Source organism: Bubalus bubalis, chromosome 5 (genome assembly GCF_019923935.1).
Source record: "Bubalus bubalis isolate 160015118507 breed Murrah chromosome 5, NDDB_SH_1, whole genome shotgun sequence".
Lineage (NCBI taxonomy): Eukaryota > Metazoa > Chordata > Mammalia > Artiodactyla > Bovidae > Bubalus > Bubalus bubalis.
This window is the reverse complement of record NC_059161.1, coordinates 33,646,956-33,672,906: the sequence shown is the minus strand read 5'-3', so window position 1 is coordinate 33,672,906 and position 25,951 is coordinate 33,646,956. Positions and strand designations below refer to the sequence as shown.

The 25,951-nt window shown below is 44.3% G+C and overlaps 1 protein-coding gene across 11 annotated transcripts in view; it reads left to right on the top strand.

Annotated features, from left to right (window-relative positions):
- The window catches only part of NPHP4 (nephrocystin 4), a 139,947-nt gene that overhangs the window by 51,905 nt on the left and 62,091 nt on the right, over positions 1-25,951 (top strand). For 10 of the 11 annotated variants that reach the window (XM_044942913.1, XM_044942912.1, XM_025285817.2 and 7 more), the window contains 2 exons: positions 5,976-6,158; positions 18,484-18,622. In XM_044942913.1, coding sequence (XP_044798848.1) covers positions 5,976-6,158; positions 18,484-18,622 — 322 coding nt within the window. The remainder of the gene's footprint in view (positions 1-5,975; positions 6,159-18,483; positions 18,623-25,951) is intronic. The other variant, XM_044942911.1, reaches the window with a different exon arrangement.

Sequence of the window (25,951 nt, the reverse complement as noted above, 5' to 3'; positions counted from 1 at the left end):
TAGAAGGAAATGAAAATATTGCCTGCCAAGTGATTACTGTGCTTTTAAGTAACTGCGTATACTGTGTCGTATACGAGCAGATTAAACGACTTTAATTACACGTCCTTGGGCTTCCTTTTCCAGCCTGGATGTGTGGGGAGGAAATTATTCTGCAGCAGCTGCTGAGTTCACTGTGTGTCTAGTTTGGAAAAGGTTTTGGCGTATGATCAATCCATTTATGGAAGGAATGACTTCGGGCTGATGGTATGTGGTCAGTGAGCCTTCTCTTTGCCTGGTGGTCCTGGGGGCCTTGTGCTCCTTGGCGGGAAGGAGGACAGAGACCCTGGTCCTAAGTGCCCTTTTCTTTTCTACCTCTGCCCCTTGGATGGGTTTCAGGCTCTCAGGCCTTGTGAAGTTCTCAGTGGTCAGGCACCCAGGGTGCACATGAAAACAGTCACCTTAACCTTAGGTGTTGCTCGTGGCCCAGCCCTGAGACTCCAGAGCTGCCAGCTGCCCATGTGGGCCAGCCTGGCTTCCATGCGGGTGGAAGCATCTTGGTCTGTGCTGCCGGGGTCAGGCCTGGGCCCACCCTCTGTGGGCGGCTGCAACCCCTCTGGGGTTGGCATTTGTGAGCTGTGTGGAGGGTCACATGGGCATGTGGTGGACACCCCAGAAGGGGCCTGTGCCCACCTGGGCCGGACTGCCTTCTGCCCAGCTCCTCTATCTGTCCCAAGGTTCCTAAATCTCTCTCTGTCTCTCAGCTCCCTTGTCCCCCGCCTCCCATCCTGTGATGGGCCTGCTGCTGGGGATGTTTGGACACCTTCTGACATCGCAGTTTGCTTTTCTCGTTGGTGTTCGTCACGGGCCCTGGTATAGCTGACCCCATTGAGGGGAGCCAGTTCTGTCTCTGGAGGTGGCCTCCGGCCAGGGGAACCCCCACCTATGGGTGCCTCATCACCTCTGCAGTGTGTTTCTGGGCTTTGGGCTGTAGTACCCAGAGTTGGCATGGAGGGGGCTCAGGAGGTGACATGGGGCCCGCCAGGAGGAAAAAGTTCTCACTGAAGATCTAGACAAAAGTCAACCTTGTGAAACATCCAGAAATGTTTACCTGCCTTGAGGGGAGTTCTGAGCTGGTCTGGGGACAGAGGCCAAGGGGAGCCCCTCCCTCAGTCTCCAGGGGTGGCCTGAACAGACTGCCCCGAATGACTTGGCTTAAAACAACAGACATCTATTCTCTATAGTCCTGGATCCAGAATTGATTCCATTTGGCCGAAATCGAGACATCGGGAGGGGCTTGCTCCCTCCAAAGGCTCCAGGGAGCATCCTTCCTGCCTCTCCTAGGTTTCATTCCTGGGCTTCGACTGCATTGCTCCAGCCTCTGCTTCTGTCTTCACGTGGCCTTCCATCTGTGCGTCTCCTTCTGTTTTTCTGTCTCAGGTCTCTCTCTGTCCTGCTCTTGTACAAACACCTGTCACTGGGTTTAGGGCCTCCCTGAATCTTTAGGTCTCATCATCTCATGGCACTCAGTTACCTCTGCATGGACCTTTTCTCTGAATAAGGTCACAGTCACAGAGTCCAGGGGTTGGGGAGTAGACATGCATTTTGGGAGCCACCATTCAGTCTATTCCGGGGAGCCTGGGTTGCAGCATCTCCAGGGGTCAAGTGTCTGTGTTCTGTGTGCCTTGTGCCTGGTGAATGTCAGCATGCACTTCTGTTCCATGGCGAACCTGGCTGGTGATCCAAGTGTATTCGTTTGGCCTTTTGTGTGTTGTCTCCTATTGTAATTGAAAATGTGAGAAAATGTGAATGGGAACAATTCAATGTGTGTGTGTGTTTTTTTTTTTTTTTTTTTTTTTTTTTTTACAATTTGGATGAAGTCAAACCCACTTTGACAGAATAAGATACTTTAAAGTAACAGATCTGATCTCACCCACTAGATTCACAGACAGGAGGAGGTTTGTCACATTGGCGGATGAAATACCGCTCTTGTTCTGCCCACCTGCTTGGCTGCACCTGGCCTTGTCCTTGAGCTGGGGGTGGGAGTTGGGAGTCTGGGCTTAGGGAGGGTCTCGTTTTCAGGCATCGCCCTGGCCTGTCGGGAGAGAGTACAGACTAATAAAGGGCCAGTGGATTGCCACCTAGCCGTTGTCCCACTGAAGGAGTGAGCCATAACTCACTGACCCTCCCTTCTTGTTAGAGATGTTGAAACAAAGTGTGGGAAGTGGCTATTTGTTTATCTGACATCTGCTTCACACAGAGAAACACCGTATAGACCAAGGACAAGAAAATCAACAGAAAGCGTGAAAGTAGGAAGCTGGGGATGGGTTGCTGCTTTTGAGAGATTAAGCCAGAAGGGACTGGCACAAATAGCATGAAACCGGGGGCACGTGTTTTAACTTTGACCCTGTAGTAAACTTATAAATTTGGGGGAGATGGCTATTTACAAAAGTAGTATAGGTATCACTGAGTCCTTATAGTATTTTTTTTCTGGCCAGTTTTGTGAATACATTTAGTATTTTTATTTTTAATATAATTGTGATGGTATTCCTTAATTTGGCTTTTAAACTCTTTCTCCTTTATTTATCTATTTGGCTGCGCCAGGTCTAAGTTGCAGTACATGGGATTATCGATTTTCTTTGCAGCCTGCAGGACTTTAGTTGTGGCAGGTGGGATCTAGTTCCCTGACCAGGGATCGAACCTGGGCCCCCCTGCAGTGGTAGCGTGGCGTCTTAGCCACTAGACCACCAGGGAAGCCCCTATCATTTATTTTTTAAAAAGCAGTGGATTTTTTTCGCAGCTTTTCGCTGGTAACACTGTGGTTGCTCAGGGCCGTTTTGTTCTGTCCCCCGGCTGAGGGACGGGAAGGGCGGGTGCCCTCTGTATATTTGACGGACACCAGAAGCGCGTATTTCACACTGGGAGTGCGGCACACAGACTCACGCTTAGGATCCTTACTTGGCTGGTTCTTGGCTTGTGTTTCCAGGATGTGGGGTTTTGCTCATTGAATTGACCCAAACCCATGCTCAGTCCTGTGACTGTGCAGAACACGGCGGAATCCTAACCCGTGGACTGAAATGGGTTTGGCTCCAGTAAAGGATCAGAAGAGGCTGAAGTGGGTGGTTTGAGGTCCAGTTACGAGGGGGCCTCAGGAAAAAGAGGTTAATTCACAAGCAGACACTGATTCTGGATGTTCCCCACGTGGATACAAAGGATGTGATGGGATGGGCCATCATCTGAAGCAGTCTGGAAAGACCGACTTAGATGAAACTTGAACTTCCTGTTCTCTCCGCCCCCCTGCTTAGTTCCCCGACCAGGGATTGACCCCACACCCCCGGCAGTGGAAGGGTGGAGTTCCAACCTCTGAACCGCCAGGGAAGTCCCAGCGCTTCCTGTTCCCTATTGTGTGCACACAGCCTCTGCCGAGGTCTCACCCAGTTGACTGTCAGTTCTTCTGTGTTGGAGTCCACCCAGAGTCCTTGTGTGTGTATGTGCGATCTGCCTTGAACCTGAGTGCACTCAAGTCCTGGCTGTGACAGTGACACCTGACTCACTCGTGTCCGGTCAATCATCCGGGTCTGTTGGGAGCCCAGAGTGCACTGCTAGAGCCTTCCTGGGCTCCGTGGCCCCAGACACAACTCAGGTCAAAGGATTCCCATTGACATCGTCTTTCCTTGGGGACCCTCCCCTTTCCTGGGGACCACTGCAGACAAGCCTTGGCTTCCACTCCTTCTGAGAGTCTGAGACCCCCTCCTTGCAGGCTGTCTGCTTCCCTGTGACCACGGCCTGAGTTGGAGGGCTGCTGGGTTAGCTCACATGCTTGGTGGTCAAGAGGGATGGAGAGCTTTGGTAAGGAACCATCCAGTCCTTTGCTCTCCTAGTGCCCCAGGGTGTGGAGGAAGATGCTGAGTTTGGTACTGATCAGGGTTCTTGGCCTTTCCCGATCAATAGAAATTGATCAGAGGCCAGACAGGAAATCCAGGCAAAGCTTTATTGGGGTTCTGGCTGGTTGCAGGGGGGTGAGAACAAGCAACAGCTTCTCTTGCTTGTTCCCCAAGGACTGGGTGAGCTGGTTCCTTTTTGGGGTGAGGGTCAGAGCAGGTCTAGGGGTCAGGCTGGCGGAGTGGCCTAGGTGGTTTGCTCACCCCTTGGTGGTGGTGTGTGCAAGGGGTGTCAGTAGTACCCTGTTTTTGCTCCTGGCGTTTTGCAAATGGCAGTTGGGTTTTTGGTCTTTTTGTATCTTGTCTATAATTTGCCCCAACTGCGCATGCATGCAGCTGTTTTTTAGTCCCTACAGTTTCTTTGTATTTTGTTGCTGGAGGAGAGGTGTGTCCAGGGGCAAGCACTGCAGCCAAGGGTCTCAGGTCCCAGGTCCAGGCCCCAGCCTTCTCACGGCCATGTTCCATTTCACACCTGCCGCCTGCAGGTGGCTTCTCCCCCACATCCCCAGGGAGGCTGGGAATCTGGGGTGGAGGCGGGTGTGGCTGCTGACCTGAGTCTGGGCTGTCAGTCTGACTTCGGTTGATGCCACTGGGCTCTTGGGGTGGAAAGCACTGTTCCCGGGCTCCTGTCTTACCTGCTGTTGTCGTGTGCCTGGTGGCTTCTGGTCGGGAAATGGTCTTCCTGGGGGTACTGATATGTCTCCTGCTAGGGAATGAGCCAGTGTCTCTGGAGCTGCCTTAAGGGGGTAGATCATGAGTCTCGTTGCCCAGCCGAGCAGAAATGTCAGGACCTGACCAGGACCCACTCTGAGTTCCACTTTATTCTTGCTTCCTTTTGAATAATGGATGAAAGTGGTTTCTTTAAAATACCACTGACTCAAGCCTTGAAACCATATTTGTGAAAATGGCTTTGTCTGAAGGTGGAGGCGAATTCTGGGGAGGGGCGTCCTAGCATTGTCCTCCCTTTCATCTGGCCAGTGATAGAGATGGTGAAAGAAGGCACAGCAGGAAACATTTGGCCTGGGTGGTTTCCTAGTTACATATAAGTTACATATAAGCTACATACACAGAACATACAGTGAGGAGCTGAAAGTGCTGGAGAAAATGTGTGCTGAAACCCTAAATGGAGTGTGCACGTATATTCTTCATTATTTTATGAAGTGTCTCGTTACTAACACAAAGTGCCATTCCTGGTGTTTTATTCATGGATCTGGGTGGATGGTAAAGTGCAGAGCGTTTGAAAACCTGCAGAAGATGTGGTACATGTACACAATGGAATATTACTCGGTCAGTAAAAGGAATGAAATTGGGTCATTTGTAGAGATGTGAGTGGACCTAGAGTCTGTCATACAGAGTGCAGTAAGTCAGAAAAACAAATATTGTATATTAATGCATACATGTGGAATTTAGAAAAAGGGTTCAGATGAACCTATTTGCAAAGCAGAAATAGAGACACAGACTAGAGAGTGGCCCTGTGGACACAGGCTGGGGAGGGAGAGTGGGGCAAACTGGGAGAGTGGCATTGACATATAGACGCCACCATGTGTAAAATACACAGCTGGTGGGGGCTTGCTGTAAAGCACAGGGAGCTCAGCTCAGTGCTCTGTGATGACCTAGAGGTGTGGGATGGGGCGAGGGGAGGAAGGCTCTAGGGGGAAGGGATACATGTATACATGTAGCTGATTCACTTTGTTGTACAGCAGAAACTAACAAGACATTGTAAAGAAACTGTATTCCTAAAAAGGAAGAAAAGGAAACCTACATAAGGATCCTGTGGAAGAGGAGGAATCATAAAGGCAGTGTTGGTCTTCAGGAGGGTCCTGGTTACACTGGGGTGCGGGCGGGGAGGGACTCAGAATCAGAGGCTGGCTTCCCTGCCCACTCTGAGCCACCGACATGGTGCCACATCCTCCTCTGTGGTGGGCCTTCTTTTTGTGATGACCTCCTGCCTTGCTGCGCTGCCCTGTGGCAAGATTTTCCCAGGAAAGCACTGTTGATTTCCCCACCCATGGGGGTTTGGTGACAACCTATGACCCATATGCTTTGTTTCCATTCCAGGCAGCTTCACTCACCTCCTTGTCCAGCCTGGCATGCATGCACATGGTTCGCTGGGCTGTCTGGAACCCCTCGTTGGAAGCCAGCTCCGGACAGGTGATGTTACCTCTCCAGGGTGGCATCCAGTCCAACCCTTCGCACTGTCTGGTCTATAAGGTACCCCCAGCCAGCATGAGCTCTGAAGAGGTAAATGTTAGAGACCCTATAAGTGTGATTGCTTTTTACATGCTTCTAGCAAGTTCATGTATTTTCAACAGCAGAGCTGACAAATACGTTTGTCGATGTTTCATGAGCAGTATTTTTCAGGTCACAGATTTGCCCTTAAAAAATAAGTATGATTGCTGAGTCATAATCAGGAACACACATTACCATATGTAAAATAGATAGCCAGTGGGAATTTGCTGTAGGACCCAGGGAGCTCAAATCGGGTGCTCTGTGACAACCTAGAGGGATGGGATGGGATGGGAGGTGGGAGGAGGGGTTCAAGAGAGAGGGGACATGCGTATACCTGTAGCTGATTCATGTTGATGTGTGGCAGAAACCAACACGGTGTTGTAAAGCAGTTATCCTTTGATTAAAAACAAATTAGAAAAAATAATGACTAAAAAATGATGGCAGGATAAAGAAAAAAATTAAAAAAAGAAAAAATATAAGTGTGACTGCTGAATTATAATCAGTTTTGTGGGCTTCCCTGGTGGCTCAGAGGTTAAAGCGTCTGCCTGCAATGCTGAAGACCTGGGTTCGATCCCTGGGTCGGGAAGATCCCCTGGAGAAGGAAATGGCAATCCACTCCAGTATTCTTGCCCGGAGAATCCCATGGATGGAGAAGCCTGGTGGGCTACAGTCCACGGGTCACTAAGAGTTGGACACGACTGAGCGACTTCACTTTCACTTTGACCTCCCTGAAGGTGGTGGTTTTTCTGGGGTCGTCTTATGCCCCTGCTTATGTAGCCATTTCTCAAGGTGGCCTGTGCCTCTTATTTTTACACAGAGAGCCACGAGATCACTTCTGTGCTTTTTAAAATGCCCTCTTTTTTAAAAAATTATTTTTTATTGAAATATAGTTTAATTACAGTGTTGTATTAATTACTGCCATACAGCAAAGTGACTTGGTTACACATATATATGCATTCTTTTTCATATTCTTTTCCACTATGGTTTGTCACAGAATATTGAATATAGTCGGAGAAGGCAATGGCATCCTACTCCAGTACTCTTGCCTGGAAAATCCCATGGCCAGAGGAGCCTGGTAGGCTGCAGTCCGTGGGGTCGCTAGAAGTCAGAGACGGCCGAGCAACTTCGCTTTCACTTTTCACTTTCATGCATTGGAGAAGGAAATGGCAATCCACTCCAGTGTTCTTGCCAGGAGAATCCCAGGGATGGGGGAGCCTGGTGGGCTGCCGTCTATGGGGTCGCACAGAGTCGGACATGACTGAAGTGACTTAGCAGCAGCAGCAGCAGCATTGAGTATAGTTCCCTGTGCTATTCAGTAGGACCTTGTTGTTTATCCATTTTATATGTATCAGTTTGCATCTGCTAACCCTAAACTCCCAATCCTTCCCTCCCCCCATCCCCCACCAATCACAAGTCTTCTCTATGTTTTGTGATTCTGTTTCATAGATAAGTTCATTTGTGTCATATTTTAGATTCTACATATAAGCGATATCATATGGTATTTGTCTTACTCTTTCTGTCTTCCTTCACTTAGTATGATACTCTCTAGCTGCATCCATGTTGTAGCAAATGGCGTTATTTCATTCTTTTTCAAGGCTGAGTAGTGTTCCACTGTGTACATGTGCCGCATCGTCTTTATCCACACCTCTATGGTCGGACATTTAGGTTGTTTCTATGTCCGGGCTATTGTGACTAGTGCTGCTACGAACATAGGGATACATGTATCTTTTTGAATTACAGTTTTTTCCATATGTTTGCCCAGGAGTGGAAGTGCTGGATCATATAATAATTCTATTTTTAGCTTTCTGAGGCACCTCTGTACTGTTTTCCACAGTGGCTCCATCAACTTTCATTCCCACCAGCAGTCGAGGAGGGTTCCCTTATAAACAAGCCCTCTTGAAATGTTTGTACTCTGGGGACTGCGTCTTGTGTGCACAAGGCTGGAGTGGGAGCTGGGCAGTTGGCATCCCCCTGGCTGGTCTTTGTGGCTCATCACTTGTGCTCACTTGACCTCGACTCGCTCTAGCTGTGTCCAGAGGGGAGGGACCACAGCAGAACTTATATAAATCCATTTTGAAATGAAGCTTTCTCTGATCCCCACTGTAGAAAGCAAACAGAAGTGGGGCAGGGCCCGTGGAGGCATGTTTGTGTGTGGGTCTCACCCCATGTGCTCCCCTGGCCTGTTGGCAGTCCTGCAGGGTGGGGAGCAAGGACCCCAGGACACAGATGCTGTGTGACACCCCTGCTCTGGCTGACGTCTGGGTCCTTCTGACACTAATGGGTCGTGGCAAGGTTTCTGCCTGGGTATGTGTTTTATTCTTCTGCTGACATTCCTGAGATACGCCTGTCCTGTCTCAGCAGATCAAATGGGAGCCTTCTAGGACTCAATTGGCTCATTTTTCTTGGGTAAAGGACCATACCTGTTATTTTAGTATGTCATTCGTGTGCTGACTCCAGTGACAAGCATCATATTCAGTGCTATTATTTATGATGTGGATTATGCCTTGGGGACCTGAATCAGCGAGCAGCTGATCATGCAGCTTTTCTTATTATAAGGAATGTCCCTCATTACAGGACTACATTTTGCTGCATTCCCGCATGGTCCGGTTTCAGCCCTTATTATAAACTTGCCATTAGAAATCCTGAAGCTACTGCCATATTCTCATTCTCTCTTGCTGTGTATGTACCTATGTAAATAAATCCTTATTCTGTTTACTTTTAGCCTTCTCATGTCCACTACATTTCCTTTGCTTTTTAAGTGTGTAAACTATATTGGAACATAAGTGTTGTGAAGGTTGGACTATCTCAAGGTCACAAATGTATCAAATACCATCATCTTCCATGAGGAATATCACTTCTAATCAGGGTTTCTCCACTCAGCACTGTCAGCATTTGGGGCCAGACTGTTCTTTGCTGTGGGTCTGTCCCAGGCACTACCCTGGAGGATGTTGACCTGCATTGCTGGCCTCCACCCGCTAGAGGCAGTAGCACACTCCCACCCCAGTTCAGTTCAGTTCAGTTCAGTCGCTCAGTCGTGTCTGACTCTTTGCGACCCCATGAATCGCAGCACGCCAGGCCTCCCTGTCCATCACCAACTCCCGGAGTTCACTCAAACTCACATCCATCGAGTCCGTGATGCCATCCAGCCATCTCATCCTCTGTCGTCCCCTTTTCTTCCTGCCCCCAATCCTTCCCAGCATCAGAGTCTTTTCCGATGAGTCAACTCTTTGCATGAGTTGGCCAAAGTACTGGAGTTTCAGCTTTAGCATCATTCCCTCCAAAGAACACCCAGGACTGATCTCCTTTAGAATGGACTGGTTGGATCTCCTTGCAGTCCAAGGGACTCTCAAGAGTCTTCTCCAACACCACAGTTCAAAAGAATCAATTCTTCGGTGCTCAGCTTTCTTCATAGTCCAACTCTCACATCCATACATGACCATTGGAAAAACCATAGCCTTGACTAGACGGACCTTTGTTGGCAAAGTAATGTCTCTACTTTTGAATATGCTATCTAGGTTGGTCATAACTTTCCTTCCAAGGAGTAAGTGTCTTTTAATTTCATGGCTGCAATCACCATCTGCCGTGATTTTGGAGCCCCCCAAAATAAATTCTGACACTGTTTCCACTGTTTCCCCATCTATTTCCCATGAAGTGATCGGACCAGATGCCGTGATCTTAGTTTTCTGAATGTTGAGCTTTAAGCCAACTTTTTCACTCTCCTCTTTCACGTTCATCAAGAGGCTTTTGAGTTCCTCTTCACTTTCTGCCATAAGGGTGGTGTCATCTGCATGTCTGAGGTTATTGATATTTCTCCCAGCAATCTTGATTCCAGCTTGTGTTTCTTCCAGTCCAGCGTTTCTCATGATGTACTCTGCATATAAGTTAAATAAGCAGGGTGACAGTATACAGCCTTGATGTACTCCTTTTCCTATTTGGAACCAGTCTGTTGTTCCATGTCCAGTTCTAACTGTTGCTTCCTGACCTGCATACAAATTTCTCAAGAGGCAGGTCAGGTGGTCTGGTATTCCCATCTCTTTCAGAATTTTCCACAGTTTATTGTGATGCACACAGTCAAAGGCTTTGGCATAGTTAATAAAGCAGAAATAGATGTGTTTCTGGGACTCTCTTGCTTTTTCCATGATCCAGTGGATGCTGGCAATTTGATCTCTGGTTCCTCTGCCTTTTCTAAAACCAGCTTGAACATCTGGAAGTTCACAGTTCACGTATTGCTGAAGCCTGGCTTGGAGAATTTTGAGCATTACTTTACTAGCATGTGAGATGAGTGCAATTGTGCGGTAGTTTGAACATTCTTTGGCATTGCCTTTCTTTGGGATTGGAATGAAAATGGACCTTTTCCAGTCCTGCGGCCACTGCTGAGTTTTCCAAATTTGCTGGCATATTGAGTGCAGCACTTTCACAGCATCATCTTTTAGGATTTGAAATAGCTCCACTGGAATTCTATCACCTCCACTAGCTTTGTTTGTAGTGATGCTTTCTAAGGCCCACTTGACTTCACATTCCAGGATGTCTGGCTCTAGGTGAGTGATCACACCATCGTGATTATCTGGGTCATGAAGATCTTTTTTGTACAGTTCTTCTATGTATTCTTGCCACCTCTTCTTAATATCTTCTGCTTCTGTTAGGTCCATTTCTGTCCTTTATTGAGCCCATCTTTGCATGAAATGTTCCCTTGGTATCTCTAATTTTCTTGAAGAGATCTCTAGTCTTTCCCATTCTGTTGTTTCCCTCTATTTCTTTGCATTGATCGCTGAAGAAGGCTTTCTTATCTCTTCTTGCTTTTCTTTGGAACTCTGCATTCAGATGCTTATATCTTTCCTTTTCTCCTTTGCTTTTCGCTTCTCTTCTTTTCACAGCTATTTGTAAGGCCTCCCCAGACAGCCATTTTGCTTTTTTGCATTTCTTTTCCATGGGGATGGTCTTGATTCCTGTCTCTTGTACAATGTTATGAACCTCAGTCAATAGTTCATCAGGCACTCTATCTATCAGATCTAGTCCCTTAAATCTATTTTTCACTTCCACTGTATAATCATAAGGGATTTGATTTAGGTCATACCTGAATGGTCTAGTGGTTTTCCCTACTTTCTTCAATTTAAGTCTGAATTTGGCAATAAGGAGTTCATGGTCTGAGCCACAGTCAGCTCCTGGTCTTGTTTTTGCTGACTGTATAGAGCTTCTCCATCTTTGGCTGCAACTAATATAATCAGTCTGATTTCAGTGTTGACCATCTGGTGATGTCCATGTGTAGAGCGCCCAGATGTTCATAGACATGGCTGAATGTGTTCTTCTGCAGGCAGAATTGTGCCTAGTTGAGGACCAACCACTACTGTAAACAGATATTATTAACTAAAATAATAAACTGCCACTGATCACAAACTCTATTCATTCTCCTGCTTTCTAAAGGCGCTGTTTTGCGTCTTCCTGTTTCTCATCTCATGTAGCAGTGCATTAGCACATCAGAAGGGTGAACTCCTAGGTAAGCCTGGTCTCTGCCTGGGCACCAGTGAATTCTGTATCGTATTCATTCACTCAGTGAATTTTTACTGAGCACCTATATCTACTCTAGGAAAACTCTCTAATCCTGTGGAATTTACAGTTGAGCAGGACTGACAGATATTAATCAAAAGAAAAAAGATACATATTATGAACATCCCATAATTTTTTTACTAAGTAAATTTTGGGGTTTATGTTATTAAGATTATTTCAGTGTTATTTACTGTGAAGGTAAATAGTGTATTATGTTTATGTTTTCCTTCTTAAACAGCTCCTGTATTCTTCCCTCAAGCAAATAGTTGTCTTTAAAAAAGTGAATATCTGCAGAGGTAGCCAGTTTCAACTCTTAGCTGTGACATATGGTATTTACCTTGTTTTCTAAATAATATGTGTCTACTGCTGCTTCTCAGTTTATCAATTTTAGTATCAATTGTATACTGACTTATAATAATGATAGATGAGAACATAATCTCTTTTATATACTCTTGCACTGAAAAAGCAACCACACTCTGCCCTCTTCCCACTTCCTTGCACTGCTTGACCTTACATTCAGGTACTGTTGCCAGAGGCTTGCAGCCCAGTGGGGTCTTACCAGAGGATTGGAAGGGGAACCCTTGAGAATTGAAAAGAACTAGTGGGATCTGGAGTCCCTTGGACTGCAAAGAGATCAAACCAGTCAATCCTAAAGGAAATCAACTTGAATGTTCATTGGAAGGACTGATGCTGAAGCTGAAGCTCTAATACTTTGGCCACCTGATGTGAAGAGCCAACTCATTGGAGAAGACCCTGATGCTGGGAAAGATTGAGGGCAAAAGGAAAAGGGAGTGGCATAGGATGAGATGGTTAGATAGCACCACCAACTCAATGGACAGGAATTTGAGCAGACTCTGAGAGATAGTGAAAGACGGGGAAGCCTGGTGTGCTGCAGTCCATGGGGTTGCAAAGAGTTGAACATGACTTAGTGACTGAACAACAACAACAACAAGGGGGGTCTGGAGAGGGAGGATCTTGGAAAGTCCCCCGTAAAGTTGTTTAAGAAATGCTAAGTTAACCCCCAGCTTCATGTGCCTGAATCTGACCCTAACAGCGTATGGCAGACTTTGAGAACTGGACTGTGGACAGAGTTGCCCCTGCATGCGTCATGGCTAGGAGAGGACTGAGGAGCCCTGCCCAGGCTTTGAGAATGTGACTGATGTTGAAACCACCAACCACAGGAGGCTGCTTGGAAACTGGGGCTTGAACCCAGCTGGGTTGATTTTCTGACCCAACAAAAATATCAACATTCTCATAAACTTTTGACCCAGAGGAATGGTATGGGGAGGGAGGAGGGAGGAGGGTTCAGGGTGGGGAACACATGTATACCTGTGGCGGATTCATTTTGATATTTGGCAAAACTAATACAATTTTGTAAAGTTTAAAAATAAAATAAAAAAAAAAGATTCTTATAATGTGATATTTAAAAGAGAATCTTATAAAGTGATATTCAGAATGTCCATGATACAGTGTATACTTAATTAACAAACAAAGGACCAGGAAAACCTCAACTTGCAGGGAAATAACATTCAACAGGCAGTGATACCGAGATGACACAAATGTTGGAATTATCAAAGCCTTTAAAACAGGCATTATAAAAATAATCCAGTAAATAAGAACAAACACTTTTGAAGCAAAGGGAAAGAAAGGAAGTCTCAGCAAAGAGGTAGCTAAAGAAGAAGCAAATGGAAAGTTTAGAACTGAAAAATAAAATTGCCAAGATAAAGTACTCACTAGGTGAACTCAGTAGCAGAATGGATATGACAGAAGGATCAATGAACTTGAAGATGAATCAGTGGGATTTATTCAACTTGAACCACAGAACGTTGATTGGAGGAGAGTGGATGAAGCCTCAGGGACCTGTGGGGCAGGACCACAAAGGCTAACACCCATGTCATCAGAGTCCCGGTGGGAGAGAAAGAGTGCAGTGCAGAAAAAAATGTCTGAAGAAATGATGGCTGAAAACTCCTCAGATTCGGCAAAAGACTTAAACTTACAGATCGAAGATGTCCAAAACCCAGAGATAAATGCAAAGAAATCCACACTCGGACACATCACAATCAAGCTGCTGAAAAAGACAAAGTCTTGAAGACAGCAGTAGAAAAATGATGCATTACTTATAGAGAAACAATAGTTTGAATATTGTGGGTTCCTTGCAGGAACCATGGAGGCAGAAGGAAATGGACCAACATGTTAAAAGCACTAACAGAAAGACCCCAGAACTCAATTCTATTCCAGCAACCATCCTGCAGGAATGAAGGAGAAATAAAGACATCCTCAGATGAACTAAAACTGAGAGAATTTATTGGCAGGTAGAGATGCTCTAAGAGAATTGCTAAAGGAATTTCTTCAGACAGAAGAGAAATTATACCAGATGGAAACTTGGTACATCAGGAATGAAGAAAGAGCAACAAAAATGATGAATAGAATACACTATTCTCCTTCTTTTGAGTTCTTTAAAATGGATTTGATGGCTGAAGCAAAAATTATAACTGTGTCTGTTAGGGTTTTTAAGGTATGTAGGTATAAGAGGTAAGATAGCTAGAAAGGGGAAGATAAAGAGACCTGTAGGGTGATAAGGTTTCTACATTCCACTTGAAGTAATAAAATACAGATTTTTGAGTAGATTGTGAAAAAATTATTTACATTGTAAACCCTAGAGCAGTCACTAAAAATAAGCTATCAAGAGATAGTAAGAAACCCAGTAGATAGATAAAATGGAATAATTCAAAATAAGGCAGGAAAGGGAAACAGGAATGAGAAACAGAAGGAACAAATCATAATAAAATGACGATCCTGAACCCAGACCCACCGATAATTACATGAAATGTAAATAGTCTGAACGCACCAATTTCAGGACAGAAATTTTCAGTTGACATGAAAATCTCAAGGTCCAACTATGTGCTGTCTGTCAAGAACTCACTTCAAAAGCAAAAGGATGGAAAAATATTGTGTGCAAACACGAATCAAAAGAAAACTTGAGTAGCTATATTAATACCAGGCAAAGTAGACTTCAGAGCAAAGGAAATTTCCAGGAATTAAGGGGGATGTCACCTGTGATAAAAGAGTCAATTCACCACAAAGACATATAAACCCAAAAGTGCATGTATCTAACACAGAGGTTCAAAATGCAAAGAGCTAATAGAATGGAAAGAAGAAATAGACAAATTCGCAGTTGCATTTGGAGATTTCAGCACTCCTCTTAGATTAAACTATAAGCACACTGATAGAAAATCACCAGTATATAGAACTGAACAATATTATGAAGCATCTGGATCTAAATGACCTTCATAGAACAGTCCACCCAACAATGGCAGGATATATTCTCTTCATATTCTCTTCAAGTGCACATGGAACATTTACCAAGAAAGACCATAGCCTGGATCAGAAAACAAATTTTAGTAATTTTAAAAGAATTTAAATTACACAAGGTATTTTCTGTGGTCACAATGGAATTAAACTAGAAGCCAAAACAAAGATAGCATAAAAAACTATGAACACTTAGAAATTAATGCATTTTTAAATAATCCATAAGTCAGAGAGGAAGCCTTAAGAAAATATAAAAGATACTTTGGACTGAACAAAAGTGAAAATATGACATATCAAAATTTGTAGATTGCAGCTCAAGTGTATTTACAGGGAATTTATAGCATTAAGTGCTTATATAAGAACAGAAAAAGGTCTCAAATCAATAATCTGATCATCCACTTTTAGAAACTAGAAAAAGAAGCAGAAAGTAAACCTAAGGCAAGTAAAAGAAAAATCAATAATAAATATAAGCGCAGAAACCAATATAGCTGAAAACAGAAAAACAATAGAGGAAAAACTAGAGAAAGCCAGTGAAGTAAAAAACTGATTCTTTGACAAGCCTCTAACAAGTAAAGAGAGAACACAAATGACCAATAATAGGCATGGAAGAAAGGATAACCACTCCAGACCACACAGGTATGGGAAGGATGTTAGGGGAAATACTATAAATTTGAAAATTTAGATGAAATGAACCAGTTTGTCTTAAACAACAAACCATCAAAACTTACCCAAGATGAAGTATATAACTTGAGTAGTCCTATAACTTTGTAGATAATGGATTTGTCATTAAATTTTTTTTAATAAAGAAATATCCCAGCCTGTTCACTATAATATATAATATAGAGGGCTTCCCTGGTGGCTTAGACGGTAAAGAATCTACCTGAAACATGGGACACCTGGGTTCAATCCCTGAGTTGTGAAGATCTGGAAAAGGGAATGGCAACCCGCTCCAGTATTCTTGCTTGGAGAATTCCATGAACAGAGGAGCCTGGCAGGCCATAGTCCATGGGGTCTCAAAGAGTTGGACACTACTGAGTGGCTTTCACTTTTTCATTCACTATAAATTGTACTAAACATTTAAAGGAAAAACAATACCAATTGTATAGATTCTCTTCTTGAAAATAAGATAGGTGGGAACAATTCCAAATTTATGTAACAAGGCCTTCATTATCCTGATATCAGAATCAGAAAAAGACAGTATACGAAAATAAAATCATGGATGCATATTCCTCATGAACTCAGATGCAAAATGCTCAACAAAATATTAGTAAATTGAATCCAACAGTATGAGTGAGTGAAGTCGCTCAGTCAGTCTGACTCTTTGCCACCCCATGGACTGCAGCCCACCAGGCTCCTCCATCCATGGGATTTTCCAGGCAAGAATACTGGACAGGGTTGCCATTTCTTTCTCCAGGAGATCTTTCTGACCCAGGGATTGAACCCAGGTCTCCCACATTGTAGGCAGATGCTTTACCATCTGAGCAACCAGGGAAGTCCATCCAACAGTATAGAAGAAGAATACACTGTGACCAATAATACACCCTGGCTTATCCCAGGAATGCAAGGCTATTTTCTATTGGAAAATGTAATTCATTCTAACAGCCTAAAGAAGGAAAACCATGTGAATAATAACAACTGATGCAGGCAAAGCATCCATTTATGACAGAAACCGAGCAAACAGGAATAAAGAGGAACTTCCTCAGCTTGATCAAGAGTAGCTACAAAAATTCTTTAGCTAGCATCATGCTTAATGGTGAAAAATTGAATGCTTTCCCTCTTAGGTCAGGAAGAAGTGAAGAATGCCTACTCATAGTATTCAGCATCTTATTTGACATTGCGTGGGAAGTTCTAGCCGGTAAAATAGAGGAATAAAACAAAATTAAAAAAAAAAACCATAGAGATTGGAAAGGAAGGAAAAAAACTCTTCTTATGTGCAAACAGTATGATTTTCTGTGTAGGAAATCTTGAAGGATTTATCAAAAACTCCCAGAATAAACAGTAAGTTTAGGGAGATTGTAGTATACAGCAGGAGGTCAAATGCAAAATCAGTCACATTTCTTTATACTAACAAAATATATACAGTTGGGAAGCAAAATCTAAAAAGCAGTATTATTTACAAAGCACCCCCCCACCTCAATGAAATCTAACAAAATATGTACAGGATCCATGTGCCGAAAATGATAAAACATTCCTTTTGCTGCATGTCATTATTCTCATTGATTACTCTTAGGTGAATCTAAGAAGACCTAAATATAATGGAGGGTCTTCTTTATAGATTGGAAGACTCACATGATAAAGATACAAATTCGCCCCAAATTGATCTATAGGTCTAAGACAATTTCAATCAAAATCCTTACATGATTTTTTAATAGAGACAAGCTGATTCTAAACTTTAATTAGTTTTTGGCTGCGCTGGGTCTTCGTTGCTGCACGAGGACCTTCTCTAGTTGGGGTGAGCATGGGCTACTTTCTAGTTTCAGGGTGTGGGCTCAGCAGTTGTGATGCATGGACTTAGTTGCCTGTTGGCATGTGGGATCTTCCTGGACCAGGGATGATTGAACCCATTAGGTGGCAGGTGGAGTCTTAACCACTGGACTACCAGGGAAGTCCCTGATTCTCAACTTTATATAGAAAAGCAAAGGAATTAGAAGGGTCAAAACAATTTTGAAAAGAACAGTGAAGTTGGAGGATTCATGCTAGACAATTTCAACACTTTCATTAAAGCTATGGTAATCAAGATAAAGTGCTCTTGGTAAAAGCTTTGGCACATAGACTAATGGAACGGAATACAGAGTTCAGAAGTAAGTCACAGATTAGCAGTTTCCTGTAAAGTGTAGTATACATGCACCATATGACCCAGCAATCCTACTCTTAGAGAAATGAAACATGGAGAAATGAAAACTTACGTCCATGCAGAAATATGTACACCAGTGTTCCCAGCAGCTCTATTTATAACCACTCAAGCTGGAAACAGCCCATATGTTCTAAGTGGGTGAATGGATAAGTATGCTGAGGCACATGGTACAATAGAAGATTGCTTGGTAATGAAAAAGAACGGCTGTGCTTACACACTGCTGCACAGATGAGTCTCATCCGCCTACCAGGGACTGAAAGAAGCCAGTCTCAAGGGTTCTGTAGCATGAGTCCCTGTTTGTAGGACCAAAGACAGGGGTGGAGAGCAGTTCAGTGATTGTTGGATGTGGGTATGCGCAGGATGGGTGAGCGTTTTAGGTGGTGGGGCTGCTCTGTACCTGGTGCTGGTGGTGGTTACATGTGTTTAAACTCAAAATAGGAAAAGTCAGCATAACATAGGTTAAGTAAAAATGCATTCAGACGGGAGCAATGTTGTTGATTTCCGCTTGGCTGAGGGTAATCCACACTGATTCTTTTAGGACTGGCGGATGTTCCTGGTTGAATTATTCTGACCACACAGTGCTGATGGAGGGAGCATGGCCATCACTTCTCTTGTTGTGGTCCATCATAGGTGAAGCAGGTGGAGTCAGGGACGGTCCAGTTCCAGTACTCGCTGAGCCCTGAAGAACACCCAGACACACCCACAAGGAATGCAAGCGGCCCCAAGGCAGAGCGGCGGTCTTTTAGGAAGCCACCCGCGTCCCCTTCAAGTAAGTGTGTACTGAGAACTGAGTCTTCAAGCTTGTGGCACAGCTCCATGTGTGCCCAGGTAAATGACATTTATCAGATACTTGCTGTAAATTGCTTTAACTGGAATCAGTTGATTGAGTTTTTGCTGACTACAGAGGTATAGAATTGGACAGTGATAAAACCTGGCCCAACACTTTGTGCTTTAGCCATGAGTTAGCTCCCTGACTGAAGGCTTTGAAAGCTCTGTTGGTGACACTTAAAGGGGCATCTCTCGTGGGTGTCCTGCAGACACAGGGCTCAAGAATCAAAGGCTGGCTGACAGCCACGGACTGCCAGCTTTATGGTTGTTGTTCAGTTGCTAAGTCATATCAGTCGCTAAGACTGTATGCAACTCTGTGGACTATAGCACGCCAGACTCTCTGTCCTTCACTGTCTTCGAGTTTGCTCAAAATCATGTCCATTGAGTTGGTGAGGCTATCTAACCATCTCATCCTCTGCCACCTCCTTCTCCTCCTGCCTTCAATCTTTCCCAGGATCAGGGTCTTTTCCAGTGAGTCAGCTCTTTACATCAGGTGGCCAAAGGATTGGAGCTTCAGCTTCAGCATCAGTCCTTCCAATGAATATTCAGGGTTGATTTCCTTTAGGATTGACTGGTTTGATCTCTTTGCAGTCCAAGGGACTCTCAAGGGTCTTCTCCAGCACCACAGTTTGAAAGCATCAGTTCTTCGGTGCTCAGCCTTCTTTGTGGTCCAGCTGTCACATCTGTATATGACTACTGGAAAGACCATAGCTTTGACTAGATGGACCTTTGTTGGCAAAGTGATGTCTGTTTTTTAATATGCTGTCTAGGCTTCTCTGATGGCTCAGATGGTAAAGAATCTGCCTGCAATGCGGGAGACCTGGGTTCAATCCCTGGGTTGGGAAGATCCCCCTAGAGAAGGGAATGGCTACCCACTCCAGTATTCTTGCCTGGAGAATTCCATGGACAGAGGAGCTGGAGGGCTATAGTCCACGGGGTCGCAAAGAGTTGGACATGACTGAGCAGCTAACACTTTCACTTTCACTAGGTTTGTCATAGCTTTTCTGCCAGCTTTATGCTGCACTGTTAATGTAGCCTTGAGATTGTTGTTTTTAAAAAGTGATTTTTATTTCCTTGGTGTGCAATCTGGGAGTGGAGAGGCCACGACTTCAGGGTGTGGCTTTTAAAAAGGGATGGAGGGCTGTCGATGATGGAGGAAGTAATGCTCTTCCATGGAGGCAACGTCCCCGTCCCCAGGTGTGTGACTGCCGCTGTCAGCTTCATGTTGGCTGTACCAGCTCCTTCTGCTGAGGCTGGTACCTTGTGTTCAGGGCCTCTTAGTTTATCCCCAAGGGCAGGAAGCCAGCGTCCTGGTGGGGAATCCCACCTGTGGTGAGAAGAGAGGGAGGTTAGCAGGAGGGTTGAAAGAGCACTGAGCTCTTGGCTCTTGGCTTCTAAGGATCTGGGTGAGAACTGGGTGAAGGAGCATTCTCAGTCATGGGCAGTTAGGCTCTTCGAAAGTCAGAAAGGTAGGGGATGAGCAAATGTGGAAGCCCTAGAGGGGCGCTGAGTGTCCATCCATCCTCCATCCAGATGGCTTTCCTCTGATGGATGCTGCTGGGTATCTAGGGAGGGCTGTCCAGTGTCTCTCGGGCAGTAGGTCCTGGATGCTGTGCAAAGGCGCCAGTGAGTCTGTTGTTTGGGAGTGACTTTTTTATCAGTTGAGATTCTGGTTTTTGGAAACTGGTCTCATTGAATTTAATCTCACAGTTGGTGGCAGCAGCACACTTGTGTCTCTGTCCTGGGACTCAATGTGTTGGCCTTCATCTTCATGGTCCTCCAGGATTTTCTGAGATGTTTAAAAATATTCAGATACCAAAACTTGATAGTTTATTGCTTCGGGACAAACTGTATTATTAAGCATTTTCCTTTTTCCTCAAAAAGGCAGTGCATTTGCTGTTTTTAATTGTTTTATTCTTTCCAGTTTTTTGTGCTTATCAGAATGTTCTCAGGTATAATTACATCTTATGTAAGTGATGGGCTCTCCAGGTGACTCAGTGATAAAGAATCTGCCTGCAATGCCAGAAACCTGGATTCGATCCTTGGGTTAGGAAGATCCCCTGGAGAAGGGAATGGCAACCCGCTCCAGTATTCTTGCCTGGAGAATCCTATGGACAGAGGAGCCTGGCGGGCTATAGTCCATGGAGTTGCAAAGAGTCAGACACGACTGAGTGACTAACACACACACACACACACACACACACACACAAGTGGTACTGAAATGTACAGCACTGCTTGTACTTGAGAAGTTTCCAGAATATCTGCCAGAATCCCCTGGAATGGTGGGTGGCAGGCATGTGTTTTCCACCAGAGTTAGTTTAGAATGAATTTACAATTTTATTGGATAAAGTTAAATGCATTGAAAGTATAGAATACATAGTTAAAAAATACCAAAAGGTCAAACCTATTCCCTTCTTTAACTCTAGTATCTTCCTTTCTTTGACATATTCACAATTACAATTTAAAAATAAAACAAATGCCAACCTCTAAGAAATGTTAATGTGAAATAAAGATAGTATCCTAAATTATAAAATATGTGCATTTTCTGACTTGATATAAACATGATTATTTTGGTTTTTAATTAAGCTATTCAAAAGGATAATGCGTGCTGTGCATGCTAAGTCGCTTCAGTTGTGTCCAACTTTTTGTGACGCTATGGACTGTAGTCCACCAGGCTCCTCTGTCTATGGGATTCTCCAGGCAAGAATACTGGAGTGGGTTTCCATGCTCTCCTCCAGGGGATTTTCTCGACCCACGGATCGAACCCAAATCTGTTACATCTCCTGTTTTGGCAGGCAGGTTCTTTACCACTAGCGCCACTTGGGAAGCCCAAAAGGACAGTAGTGAAATGTAATAAATGCAGTTCAAAATAATAAATATAGTTTACTTTGGTCCTTAGAAATACCTGAAGAGATCATTTTCTTAGGGAAGAAACCTCTACAGCTATCATTAATGGAAAAATAATAAGTACTTTTTCTGGAAAGGAATTTTCACGTGTTGAACTTTGGTGTAGTTATGACACTAGAAACAGACAGCTTGCGTGAAGGCCTTCTAATTGAATTAACTGTCAGCCAGGACAGGATGACCCTGTTGGCTTCTCCAGCCTGACTGGCTTTCGGCATGGCTTGGGGGCTCTGTGTTTGTTTTCCCAGCTTCCCTGTCTGTTTTCATGCAGGGCTTGGAGGAGATTTATTTATTATTATTTAAAATATTTATTTTTATTTATTTATTTGGCAGCACTGGGTCTTAGTTGCAGCATGCGGGATCTAGTTCCTTGACCAGGGATCGAACCTGGGCCCCTTGCATTGGGAGCGTGGACTTCCAGAGAAGTCCCTTGGAGGAGATTTAAAGCCTAGTGTGCTGTTACCTTTGTTTCCCCAAATGGTCCTTTAGCTAATTTTGGGGGTGTTCATGGAACTTCTTGGATCTCTGTTTTTTTTTTTAAATCAAAGTTGGGACAATTTTGATCATTCCTTCTTCAATTATTTTCTCTGTCTTCCTCTCTCTTCTCCCTTGAGGCTCCCAGTCATGCCTTTATCAGGTGGCAAAGCTGTGGGAAGTCCCACCCTGCTGAGCTTCTGCTCACTTTTACTTGTGGTCTTTTCTCTCTGTGCTCCAGTCCTAGATACTTTGTATTGCTGCATCTTCAGCTTCACTCATCTTTTCTTCTGCAGCATCTGATCTGCCATGAATCCCACCCAGTGCATTTTCCTCACAGATATTGTCATTTTTATCTCCAGAAGTGAAATATAGGTATAACTACTGACAAACTTATGCTTTTTTGTTTCTCTCCTAAGGCAGAGGTAGATGAACTTAGGCCTGTGCAACAATTAAAATTAAAATTCCAGTATTTTATCCTGTTTGAAATGACCCATATAGTAATTCTCATTTTAACTAGGTTTAGTTTCAAGGTACCAGAATCTGGAGATAACATTACAAAGTTTGTCACTACTTTAATATCCTTGTTTGCCAATTCTAAAATCTTGGGCAGTTGTGCATTAGTTTTGATTGATTGATTTTTGTCCTGATTTGGATTGTATCTTCCAGCTTCTCTATGGTCAATAACTTTTGATTGGATTCCAGTTATTGTGAATTTTCTCCTTTTGGTTGCTAAATATTTTTATAGTTGACAAATATATATATATATTTGCCACACCCCATGGCATGTGGGCTCTTAGTTCCCTCTGCAGTGGAAACCTGGAGTCTTAACCACTGGACATGCAGGGAAGTCTAGGTAGCTGGTAAACACTTCTGAACTTTGGAAATTATTTGGTCATTTAGGGCCTTGCCTTTAAGAGTTGTGAGATGGGACCCCATGAGCATTTATTTAGTCTAGGGCTAATTACTCCTCACTAAGTGAGAAGACCTCCTTCAGTACTTTGCCTGATGTCCTTGAATTATGAAGTTTACCAGTCTGTGAGAATGGCCTCTTTCTGGCCCCATGAGCACAGGGTAATGGTCCCTCTAATTTTGGGGGTGATTCTTTCCCCATCCTTGGGTAGTTTCGCAGTCAGTGACCTCCTGAATCCTAGAGGGACCCTCTGTAAGTGGCTGGAGTTCCCTCTCTGTGCCCTTCTGTCTGTGCTCAGCCCTGCAAACTTCAGTTTCTTTGGTCTCCTTGAACTCTTAGCCCGGCCTTCCAATCAGGGGTCCACTGTGCTCTGCGTTCCCTTTCCTGCACTGCAATCTGCAAAATCACTCAACATGTTAATTTTGGGACCATCGGAGGGCTTACTTTGTTTCCAGTTCCTTAGGACCATTTCTTGCCTGAATTCAATGTCATTGAAACTGTTGTCTTATGTATTTTGTTAGTTAAATAATTTTTGTTTCAGTCAGGAGAATGAATTTGGTCAGAAGTAAAGTTTTTGCCTGCTGTTGACAGTTTGTAGGCTGTTGAAATCCTCCACCCCAGGGGTGATAAGTCCAGTGGTTTCGAAGCTTTTCCTAGCTGCTTTGTGCTGCGTGTGATTCACTGACTATGTCATTGCTTCATGATTTTGAGTTTTGGCTCACGCCCTCTCCCTAGAAAGCATCTCTGCTGTGCACTACATTTATTTTCTTTTAAGATATATTCTTTTCTTTTTAAATTAAAAAATTACATATTCAAGAATGTGTGCATATGTGTATGTGTGTGTTTAGTCACTCAGTTGTGTCCAACCCTTTGCGACCCTGTGGACTGTAGCCCACCAGGCTCCTCTGTCCACGGGGATTCTACAGGCAAGAATACTGGAGGGGGTAGCCTTTCCCTTCTCCAGGAGATCTTCCCAACCCAGGGATCAAACCCGGGTCTCTGCATTGCAGGCAGATTCTTTACCCCTGAGCCACCAGGGAAGTCCATTCAAGAATGGCCAAGGCAACTGTGAGGAAGAGAGGCTTCCCCTTTCTTGACTTGCAGACTTAGCGTAAAATTATAGTAACTAGAACAGTGTGATTCTGCTACAGACACAGATCAGTAGATAACGGGACAAGATAAAAAGTGTGATATATGACAAATTATAGATAAAGAGCATATTGCTTTCCTTTAATTATTATAACAAATTACTACAGGCTTGGTTGCTTAAAATAGCATGAGCTTATTATCCCACATTTCTGGAGATCAGAAGTCCAGAGGTCTCACAGGCTGAAATCCAGGTCTTGGGGCTGTGTTCCTGCTGTAGGCTCTGGGGGAGAATCTGTCTCCTTGCCTTTTCCAGCTCCCAGGGGCTAGCTGCACTTTCGCCCCTGCTCCATCTTAAGAAGCAGCAGAGTTACATTTTATTTAATTTATTTATTTTTGGCCATATGCCATGCTAGATCTAGTTGCCTGACCAGGGATCAAACTGGTGCCCCCTGCACTGGGAGCTCAGAGTCTTAGCCACTGGAATGCCAGGGAAGTCCCAGAGTTACATTTTAAATCTCTCTTTGATTCTCCCTCCTGCCTCCCTTTCTCTCATCAGGACTGTCATAGTTGCATTGCCTACTGCACCCCTACCCCCTCCGCTACCATCCAGGACAGTCTCTGCATCTCAGGGTCAGGTGATAAGCAACCTTAGTTCCATCTGCAACCTTGGTTCCCTTGGCAGTGTTACTACAACATAGTCATGGTTCTGGTAATTAGAATGTGGGCGCTTTGGGTTGGGGGATTGCTATTATGCCGCCCACCACGGGAGTAAGGGACACCAGTCAGTTAACAGCATTGGACTGGCTGTCCTTGTGGAAAATAGAAAATCAGATCCCAATTTCTTATTGTATACAAACCATACCTCAGACTGCAAGTAGGTCAGACCCTGATGCTGGGAAAGATTGAAGGCAGGAGCAGAAGGCAGTGGCAGAGGATGAGATGTTTGGATGGCATCACCGGCTCAATGGACATGAATTTGAACAAACTTGGAGATGGTGAAAGACAGGGAAACCTGCGATACTTCAGTCTCTGGGGTTGCAAAGAGTCAGACATGACTTGGTGACTGAACAACAACAATAACAAACCATAAATTCTGGGTGGATTACAAGACTGAACTTTAGAAATTTTAATTAGAAGTTTAGAGAGAGGAAAAATGATAAAAAGAGCTGTCCCAAATCAATGAGGAATAGACAGAAAAATGGTCAAAGGATATGAAAAGGGAGTTCACAGAGGAGAAACCAGGATGACCAAAATGTATGAAAAAGTGCTCAATTTCACTAGTAATCAGAGAAATAAAAATTAAAATGAGAACCCATTTCATTTCCCTTGTATTGGAAAGAGCTGGCTGAATGACAGCATGAGGTTGAAAATTTGGGAAAAGAGGACCTCCCACCACACCGGGAGGGACCACTTTGAAGAGCAACGTTGTAGTGTTTAGTTAATACCCTGGGTTGGAAAGACCCCCTGGAGGATAAAATGGCAACCCACTCCAGTATTTGCTAGGGAAATCCCATGGACAGAGGAACCTGGTGGGCTACAGTCCATGGGGTTGCAAAGAGTCGGACACGACTGAGCGACTGAGCACACACGCATGCATGTATACAGTTAATACCTTACAGCAGAGAACTGCCATTTCTAGGTGCCTGTTGCAGAGAGGAACTAGTCCTTGTGACATGGGGCCAGGATGAGGATGCTCAGAAGGCCTCCGTGTTTCATGGGTGCAGTGCAGGAACGACCTACCTGTGCCCCGATTTGGGGATGGGGGGGTGAGCTGGTCTATTTGGACAGTGGGTGCTGCACAGCAGCCACGATGCTGATAGGTCTCTGCATATTGTTATGTCTGAACCTTCACACCTGGGTTCTGGGTTCTGAAACTGTGGCGGTTTCTGA